The sequence below is a fragment of the Nerophis lumbriciformis genome, linkage group LG05 (genome assembly GCF_033978685.3).
Source record: "Nerophis lumbriciformis linkage group LG05, RoL_Nlum_v2.1, whole genome shotgun sequence".
In the NCBI taxonomy this organism is placed as follows: Eukaryota; Metazoa; Chordata; class Actinopteri; order Syngnathiformes; family Syngnathidae; genus Nerophis; species Nerophis lumbriciformis.
In genome coordinates this window covers 15176907-15187500 of record NC_084552.2, presented here as the reverse complement: position 1 = coordinate 15187500, position 10594 = coordinate 15176907, and the positions used below count along the sequence as shown (strand labels likewise).

The 10594-nt window shown below is 40.0% G+C and overlaps 1 protein-coding gene across 1 annotated transcript in view; it reads left to right on the top strand.

The window, feature by feature from the left end:
- ttll12 (tubulin tyrosine ligase-like family, member 12) overlaps positions 1–10594 on the top strand; it is a 79186-nt gene that overhangs the window by 29390 nt on the left and 39202 nt on the right. Inside the window, exon 4 of the mRNA XM_061961234.1 lies at positions 7613–7772. Within this exon, the coding sequence (XP_061817218.1) occupies positions 7613–7772 (160 nt within the window). The remainder of the gene's footprint in view (positions 1–7612; positions 7773–10594) is intronic.

The following is a 10594-nucleotide window of genomic DNA, read 5'->3' as shown; positions in this document are numbered from 1 at the left end:
CTTATATTCAATTGAATAAACTGTAAAGACAAGATATTTAATGTTCGAACTGAGAAACGTAATTTTTTTTTTGCAAATAATCATTAACTTAGAATTTAATGGCAGCAACACATTGCAAAAAAGTTGGCACAGGGGCATTTTTACCACTGTGTTACATGGTCTTTCCTTTTAACAACACTCAGTAAATGTTTAAGAACTGAGGAGACACATTTTTTAAGCTTTTCAGGTGGAATTCTTTCCCATTCTTGCTTGATGTACAGCTTAAGTTGTTCAACAGTCCGGGGGTCTCCGTTGTGGTATTTTACGCTTCATATTGCACCACACATTTGCAATGGGATACAGGTCTGGACTACAGGCAGGCCAGTCTAGTACCCGCACTCTTTTACTATGAAGCCATGTTGTTGTAACACGTGGCTTGGCATTGTCTTGCTGAAATAAGCAGGGGCGTCCATGAAAAAGACGTTGCTTGGATGGCAACATATGTTGCTCCAAAACCTGTATGTACCTTTTAGCATTAGTGGTGCCTTCACAGAGGTGTAAGTTACCCATGTCTTGGGCACGAATACACCCCCATACCATCACAGATGCTGGTTTTTCAACTTTGCGCCTATAACAGTCCAGATGGTTTTTTTCTTCTTTGGTCCGGATGACACGACGTCCACAGTTTCCAAAAACAATTTGAAATGTGGACTCGTCAGACCACAGAACACATTTCCACTTTGCATCAGTCCATCTTATATGAGCTCGGGCCCAGCGAAGCCGGTGGCGTTTCTGGGTGTTGTTGATAAATGGCTTTCGCTTTGCATAGTAGAGTTTTAACTTGCACTTTCAGATGTAGCGACCAACTGTAGTTACTAACAGTGGTTTTCTGAAGTGTTCCTGAGCCCATGTGGTGATGTCCTTTACACACTGATGTCGCTTGTTGATGCAGTACCGCCTGAGAGATTGAAGGTCATGGGCATTCAATGCTGGTTTCCCGCCTTGCCGCTTATGTGCAGTAATTTCTCCAGATTCTCTGAACCTTTTGATGATAGTACGGACTGTAGATGGTGAAATCCCTAAACTTTGCAATAGCTGGCTGAGATATGTTGTTATTAAACTGTTGGACAATTTGCTCACACATTTGTTGACAAAGTGGTGACCCTCGCCCCATCCTTGTTTGTGAATGACTGAGCATTTGATGGAAACTGCTTTCAGTCTTTTCAGTCTTTTTTGCCACTTGTGCCAGCTTTTTTGAAACATGTTGCAGGCATCAAATTCCAAATGAGCCAATATTTTCAAAAAAATAACAAAGTGTTCCAGTTCGAACTTTAAGTATCTTGTCTTTGCAGTCTATTCAATTGAAGTTGAAAAGAATTTGCAAATCATTGTATTCTGTTTTTATTAACCATTTACACAACGTGCCAACTAAAAAAAAAAAAGATCACATGTACATAAGTATTTACAGCCTTCAGTCAATACTTTGTTGATGCACCTCTGGCATCAATTACGGCCTCAAGTCTTTTTGACTACGATGCCACAAACTTGGCACACCTATCTTTGGGCACTTTCTCTCATTCCTCTTTGAATGCACCTCTCAAGCTCCATCAGGTTGGATGGGAAGTGTCTGTCAGAGCTACAGCATTCTTCTGTGGAGAGAGGAGAACCTTCCAGAAGGACAGTCCACAGATCAGGCCCGTATGGTAAAGAAAAACCTTTCTCAACCAGCTATTGCAAGGAATTTAGGGATTTAACCATCTACGGTCCGTTATATCATCAAAGGGTTCAGAGAATCTGGAGAAATCACTGCACGTAAGCAGCTAAGCCCGTGACCTTCGATCCCTCAGGCTGTACTGCATCAACAAACGACATCAGTGTGTAAAGGATATCACCACATGGGCTCAGGAACACTTCAGAAACCCACTGTCAGTAACTACAGTTGGTCGCTACATCTGTAAGTGCAAGTTAAAACTCTCCTATGCAAGGCAAAAAACGTTTATCAACAACACCCAGAAACGCCGTCGGCTTCGCTGGGCCTGAGCTCATCTAAGATGGACTGATACAAAGTGTTCTGTGGTCTGACGAGTCCACATTTCAAATATCCATCCATCCATCCATTTTCTACCGCTTATTCCCTTCATGTTTCAAATAGTTTTTGGAAACTGTGGACGTCGTGTCCTCCAGACCAAAGAGGAAAAGAACCATCCGGATTGTTATAGGCGCAAAGTTGAAATGCCAGCATCTGTGATGGTATGGGGGTGTATTAGTGCCCAAGACATGGGTAACTTACACATCTGTGAAGGCACCATTAATGCTGAAAGGTACATACAGGTTTTGAAACAACATATGTTGCCATCCAAGCAATGTTACCATGGATGCCCCTGCTTATTTCAGCAAGACAATGCCAAGCCACGTGTTACATCAACGTGGCTTCATAGTAAAAGAGTGCGGGTACTAGACTGGCCTGCCTGTAGTCCAGACCTGTCTCCCATTGAAAATGTGTGGCGCATTATGAAGCCTAAAATACCACAACTGAGACCCCCGGACTGTTGAACATTTTAAGCTGTACATCAAGCAAGAATGGGAAAGAATTCCACCTGAGAAGCTTAAAAAATGTGTCTCCTCAGTTCCCAAACGTTTACTGAGTGTTGTTAAAAGGAAAGGCCATGTAACACAGTGGTGAACATGCCCTTCCCAATTTAGTGTGGATACATTTGCAAACATTTCGAAAAAGAAAACCTTTTCACATTGACATTGTGGGGTATTGTGTGCAGAATTTTGAGGAAAAAAATTAATTTATTCCGTATATATATATATATATATATATATATATATATATATATATATATATATATATATATAACATAATGTGAAAAAAGTGAAGCACTGTGAAAACTTTCCTTATACAATGTAAATGAAATAACAAGTCACTAATACTGTACACAGAACACATTAAAGACACTTCGACACACAAAATATTGAATTCAATAATTGAACGAAAAGAGAACAACTCTACATTTCTGAGACAATTATTGCATCAACGTTTGTCTCACTGCCACGTCACACATTATTACTTGCGGTACGTGTATAGATCCAAAGCAGACCATACTCTCTTGACTTCACAATAAAAGCGCTGCACACTACATCCTGCCTGACAGTATTGAACTATATACGGTAATAACATACTTGCCAACCCTCCCGGATTTTCCGGGAGACTCATGAAATTCAGCGCCTCTCCCGAAAATCTCCCAGGACAAATTTTCTCCCGAAAATCTCCTGAAATTCAGGCGGACGACATGAGTCCGCTAACCCACAATATAAACAGCGTGCCTGCCCAATCACGTTATAACTGTAGAATGATGGAGGGCGAGTTCTTGGTTTCTTATGTGGGTTTATTGTTGGGCAGTTTCATTAACGTCCTCCCAGCGCGGCAAGAACACACAATAACAGCAGTCACGTTTTTGTCTACCGTAAAGCAGTTGGTCTGCCGTAAACAGCAATGTTGTGACACTCTTAAACAGGACAATACTGCCATTTAGTGCATTTGATGAAAGCCCTTTTGTGCGTGCCACACAGCAATGCATCATCGGAGAGGGTGTTCAGCATGGTTCGAAAAATAGTGACAGAGAATAGAACAAGGATGGACAATTCAACCCTTAACTCAACAATGAGTAGATGAGTGTTATGTGTGTGTAAATGTGTAAATAAATGAACACTGAAATTCAAGTATTTATTTTATATATATATATATATATATATATATATATATATATATATATATATATATATATATAAATATATATAATAAAATAAATATACATTTATAGCTAGAATTCACTGAAAGTCAAGTATTTCTTATATATATATATATATATATATGTATATATATATATATGTATATATATATATATATATATATGTATATATGCATATATATATATATATATATGTATATATATTTAGATGAAATACTTGACTTAGTATTTCGTCAAGTATTTCTTATATATATATATATGTATGTATATAAAATATATATATATATATATATATATATGAAATACTTGACTTAGTATTTCGTCAAGTATTTCTTATATATATATATATATATATATATATATATATGAAATACTTGACTTAGTATTTCGTCAAGTATTTCTTATATATATATATATATATATATATATATATATATATATATATATATATATATATATATATATATATATATATGAAATACTTGACTTAGTATTTCGTCAAGTATTTCTTATATATATATATATATATATATATATATATATATATATATATATATATATATATATATGAAATACTTGACTTGGTGAATTATAGCTGTAAATATACTCCTCCCCTTTTAACCACACCCCCAACCACGCCGCCCGCCCCAGCCCCTGCCCCCGCCCCCCACCTCCCGAAATCGGAGGTCTCAAGGTTGGCAAGTATGGATAATAATAATAATATATAAGACATGCAGATACAATAATGACATAAGAGGGCACTCGGTTAAATTTACCGTAGAGTTAGCTAAAAAGTGAAGTTAATCTCATTTTAGAACAGTGTTTTTCAACCACTGTGCCGCGGGACACTAGTGTGCCGTGAGATATTGTTTGGCGTGCCGTGGGAAATTATGCAACTTCACTTAATTGGTCCAAAAAATATTTTTTTGCAAATCAATAATTATCCATCCATCCATCTTCTTCCGCTCATCCGAGGTCGGGTCGCGGGGGCAGCAGCCTAAGCAGGGAAGCCCAGACTTCCCTCTCCCCAGCCACTTCGTCCAGCTCCTCCCGGGGGATCCCGAGGCGTTCCCAGGCCAGCCGGGATATATAGTCTTCCCTACGTGTCCTGGGTCTTCCCCGTGGCCTCCTACCGGTCGGACGTGCCCTAAACACCTCCCTAGGGAGGCGTTCGGGTGGCATCCTGACCAGATGCCCGAATCACCTCATCTGGCTCCTCTCCATGTGGAGGAGCAGCGGCTTTACTTTGAGCTCCCCCCGGATGACAGAGCTTCTCACCCTATCTCTAAGGGAGAGCCCCGCCACCCGGCGGAGGAAACTCATTTCGGCCGCTTGTACCCGTGATCTTGTCCTTTCGGTCATGACCCAAAGCTCATGACCATAGGTGAGGATGGGAACGTAGATCGACCGGTAAATCGAGAGCTTTGCCTTCCGGCTCAGCTCCTTCTTCACCACAACAGATAATTATAATCTGCAAATAATGTGCCGTTGCTTAGTGTCTGTGCTGTGTAAAACCTGGCAGGGCAACAACATAATACTCCATATTAGTAGGTGGCAGCAGGTAGTTAATTGCTTTGTCGGGTGAGACGAGGATGGTTTGTTGTGATCCCAATATGCAGACCACAGCGGGAGGCAGTGTGCAGGTAAAAAGGTATGTAATGCTTAAACCTAAAATGAACGAAAGGGAAAGAAAAAGGCTATGCAAAACAAAAGTAAAACTGAACTGGCTACAAAGTAAATAGAAAGAAATTGCTGGACAACAGCAAAAACTTACCACGTCCACAAAGTACATCCGTACATGACATGACAATCAACAATGTCCACGCAAAGAAGGGTAGCAACAACGTAAATAGTCTTGCTTGCTAACACAAAGCAGGTGCGGGGAACAGCGCTCAAAAGAAGACATGAAACTGCTACAGGAAAACACCAACAAAACAGGAAGGGCCACCAAAATAACAGCGCAAGACAAGAACTAAAGCACTACACACAGGAAGACACCAACAAACTCAAAATGTTGGAGTTTAATTTTTTAAAGTTTTCTGCCGGTGGTGTGCCTCCGTTTTTTTTAATGAAAAAAAAATGGCCTTGCCTCAAGGTTTCAAAGGTTGAAAAACAGTTTTAGAGTACGCACAATTGTTTGAACTTCCTACCTCAAAGCAGGTGGCGACATTGTCCTGGATTAATGGTCATTTGTATTTAAAGACATTTCAATTTGCGAAACAATTGCTTTGGAAGTATAAAAAAAAAAAAATCAGAAGTTAAAAGTCTAATCAAGCAGAAATGTCACAACTCGAGATGTCCGATAATGGCTTTTTTGCCGATATCCGATATTGTCCAACTATTAATTACCGATTCCGATATCAACCGATATATACAGTCGTGGAATTAACACATTATTATGCCTAATTTTGTTGTGATGCCCCGCTGGATGCATTAAACAATGTAACAAGGTTTTCCTAAAATAAATCAACTCAAGTTTTGGGAAAAAAATGCCAACATGGCACTGCCATATTTATTATTGAAGTCACAAAGTGCATTATTTTTTTTTAACATGCCTCAAAACAGCAGCTTGGAATTTGGGACACGCTCTCCCTGGGAGAGCATGAGGATGTTGAGGTGGTTGGGGGCGGCAGGGTTGAGGTGGGGGGTGGGGGTGTATATTGTAGCGTCCCGGAAGAGTTAGTGCTGCAAGGGGTTCTGGGTATTTGTTCTGTTGTGATACAGTGCGGATGTTCTCCCGAAATGTGTTTGTCATTCTTGTTTGGTGTGGTTCACGGTGTGGCGCATATTTGTAACAGTGTTAAAGTTGTTTATACGGCCGCCCTCAGTGTGACCTGTATGGCTGTTGACCAAGTATGACTTGCATTCACTTTTGTGTGTGAAAAGCCGTAGATATTATGTGATTGGGCCAGCACGCAAAGACAGTGCCTTTAAGGTTTATTGGCGCTCTGTACTTCTCCCTACGACCGTGTACCACTCCGTACAGCGGCGTTTTAAAAAGTCATACATTTTTACTTTTTGAAACCGATACCGATAATTTCCGATTTTACATTTTAAAGCATTTATCGGCAGTCCAATATTGTCGGACATCTCTAGTCACAACCCACTTTATGTACCTGCGAGGACACCAGTTGAAGACCCATGCACTTGGTGTATTCACTAATGCAGGGGTCGGCAACCCGTGGCTCTAGTAGCGCCGCCCTAGTGGCTCTCTTGAGCTTTTTAAAAAAGGTATAAAACATGGAAAAAGATGAGGGGAAAAAAAAATCTATTTTTTGTTTTAATATGGTTTCTGTAGGAGGACAAACATGACACAAGCCTCCCTAAATGTTACAAAGCACACGGTTTATATTAAACATGCTTCACTGATTCGAGTATTTGGCGAGCGCCGTTTTGTCCTACAAATTTTGGCGGTCCTTGAACTCACTGTAGTTTGTTTACATGTATAACTTTCTCCGACTTTCTAGGACGTGTTTTATGACACTTCTTTTTCTGTCTCATTTTGTCCACCAAACTTTCAACATTGTGCATGAAAGGTGAGTTTTGTTGATGTTTTTGACTTGTGTGGAGTGCTAATCAGACATATTTGGTCACTGCATGACTGCAAGCTAATCGATGCTAACATGCTATTTAGGCTAGCTATATGTACATATTGCATCATTATGCCTCATTTGTAGCTATATTTGAGCTCATTTAGTTTTCTTTAAGTCCTCTTAATTCCATGACACACTATCTGTATGTAATATGGCTTTTAATTTTTTGCGGCTCCAGACAGATTTGTTTTTGTATTTTTGGTCCAATATGGCTCTTTCTACATTTTGGGTTGCCGACCCCTGCACTAGTGAGATTGTGACTTCTTTTCCTGCTTCCGCCTTCAGTCTGCAGAAGAAAAAGTTCCTGTGTGGTACATCATGGATGAGTTTGGCTCTCAGGTGCAACACTCAGACCATCCCAGCTGTGGCATGGCTCCCTTCTTCCATGTTGAAGAGCAAATGGCCTACACTGTCCTCTGGCCTTTCATCGACCTGCAAAATGGAGGTGAGAGCACACACACACACACACACACACACACACACACACACACACACACACACACACACACACACACACACAGACACACTGGTTATCACTTGGAATGGGGACCAAGTTTTTGATCATCACATGTGGGGACCACCCATTCTACCGGTTGTGGAGGCATTAAAAAATTTGGTAAAATGGCCATACACGTCTTTAAATCTCTGGATTGATGAAGTAATGTGCTGATTTTTAAACGCCGTGTGTAATGTTCTATATTTTCAATTGAACATACAATGTTGGTGTTGTTTACTTGAGTCATATTGCAGTCTACACCTATCTCTTGTGTGTGACTGCCATCATATTGCAGTCGACACGTATCTCTTATGTTTGACTGCCAACTACTGGTCACACTTATCATTACACCATGTACCAAATAAAATAGCTTCGAGGTCGGTAAGCACAGCCAAAATTATTCCGTATATTAGGCCCCACCGGGTTATAAGGTGCACTGTGGAGTTTTAAGGGGAAAAAAAGGATTTTAAATGCGCCTCATTGTCCGGAAAATACGGTACCTTTTTTACCAATGACAGCAACAACCAGCACCACACTGAAATTAACTTGATATTAAATTGGAAGAGGCAACATCACACAGTAAACAACATGTGGGCAAAGTACACTCACACACATACACACACTCCTACTACAAACCCCGTTTCCATATGAGTTGGGAAATTGTGTTGGATGTAAATATAAACGGAATACAATGATTTGCAAATCATTTCAACTCATATTCAGTTGAATATGCTACAAAGACAACATATTTGATGTTCAAACTGATAAACATTTTTTTTTTTTGCAAATAATCATTAACTTTAGAATTTGATGCTAGCAACACGTGACAAAGAAGTTGGGAAAGGTGGCAATAAATACTGATAAAGTTGAGGAATGCTCATCAAACACTTATTTGGAACATCCCACAGGTGAACAGGCAAATTGGGAACAGGTGGGTGCCATGATTGGGTATAAAAGTAGATTCCATGAAATGCTCAGTCATTCACAAACAAGGATGAGGCGAGGGTCACCACTTTGTCAACAAATGCATGAGCAAATTGTGGAACAGTTTAAGAAAAACCTTTCTCAACCAGCTATTGCAAGGAATTTAGGGATTTCACCATCTACGGTCCGTAATATCATCAAAGGGTTCCGAGAATCTGGAGAAATCACTGCACGTAAGCAGCTAAGCCCGTGACCTTCGATCCCTCAGGCTGTACTGCATCAACAAGCGACATCAGTGTGTAAAGGATATCACCACATGGGCTCAGGAACACTTCATATTCAATTGAATGCATTACAAAGACAAGATATTTGATGTTCAAACTCATAAACTTTATTTTTTTTGCAAATAATAATTAACTTAGAATTTCATGGCTGCAACACGTGCCAAAGTAGTTGGGAAAGGGCATGTTCACCACTGTGTTACATGGCCTTTCCTTTTAACAACACTCAGTAAACGTTTGGGAACTGAGGAGACACATTTTTGAAGCTTCTCAGGTGGAATTCTTTCCCATTCTTGCTTGATGTACAGCTTAACTTGTTTAACAGTCCGGGGCTCTCCGTTGTGGTATTTTAGGCTTCATAATGCGCCACACATTTTCAATGGGAGACAGGTCTGGACTATAGGCAGGCCAGTCTAGTACTTTCACTCTTTTACTATGAAGCCACGTTGATGTAACATGATAACGTTGCTTGGATGGCAACATATGTTGCTCCAAAACCTGTATGTACCTTTCAGCATTAATGGCGCCTTCACAGATGTGTAAGTTACCCATGTCTTGGGCACTAATACACCCCCATACCATCACAGATGCTGGCTTTTCAACTTTGCGCCTATAACAATCCGGATGGTTCTTTTCCTCTTTGGTCCAGAGGACACGACTTCCACAGTTTCCAAAAACAATTTGAAATGTGGACTCGTCAGACCACAGAACACTTTTCCACTTTGTATCAGTCCATCTTAGATGAGCTCAGGCCCAGCGAAGCCGACGGCGTTTCTGGGTGTTGTTGATAAACATTTTTCGCTTTGCACAGGAGAGTTTTAACTTGCACTTACAGATGTAGCGACCAACTGTAGTTACTGACAGTGGGTTTCTGAAGTATTCCTGAGCCCATGTGGTGATGTCCTTTACACACTGATGTCGCTTGTTGATGCAGTACAGCCTGAGGGATCGAAGGTCACGGGCTTAGCTGCTTACGTGCAGTGATTTCTCCAGATTACCTGAACCCTTTGATGATATTACGGACAGTAGATGTGAAATCCCTAAATTCCTTGCAATAGCTGGTTGAGAATGTTTTTTCTTAAACTGTTCAACAATTTGCTCATGCATTTGTTGACAAAGTGGTGACCCTCGCCCCATCCTTGTTTGTGAATGACTGAGCATTTCATGGAATCTACTTTTACACCCAATCATGGCACCCACCTGTTCCCAATTTGCCTGTTCACCTGTGGGATGTTCCAAATAAGTGTTTGATGAGCATTCCTCAACTTTATCAGTATTTATTTCCACCTTTCCCAACTTATTTGTCACATGTTGCTGGCATCAAATTCTAAAGTTAATGATTATTTGCAAAAAAAAAAAGTGTTTATCAGTTTGAACATCAAATATGTTATCTTTGTAGCATATTCAACTGAATATGGGTTGAAAATGATTTGCAAATCATTGTATTCCGTTTATATTTACATCTAACACAATTTCCCAATGGAAACGGGGTTATATAAATAGACTTTGATTGATTGATTGAAATTCCTATTATTATTTTTTTCCCTTTTGTGGTTTATTTGTTCT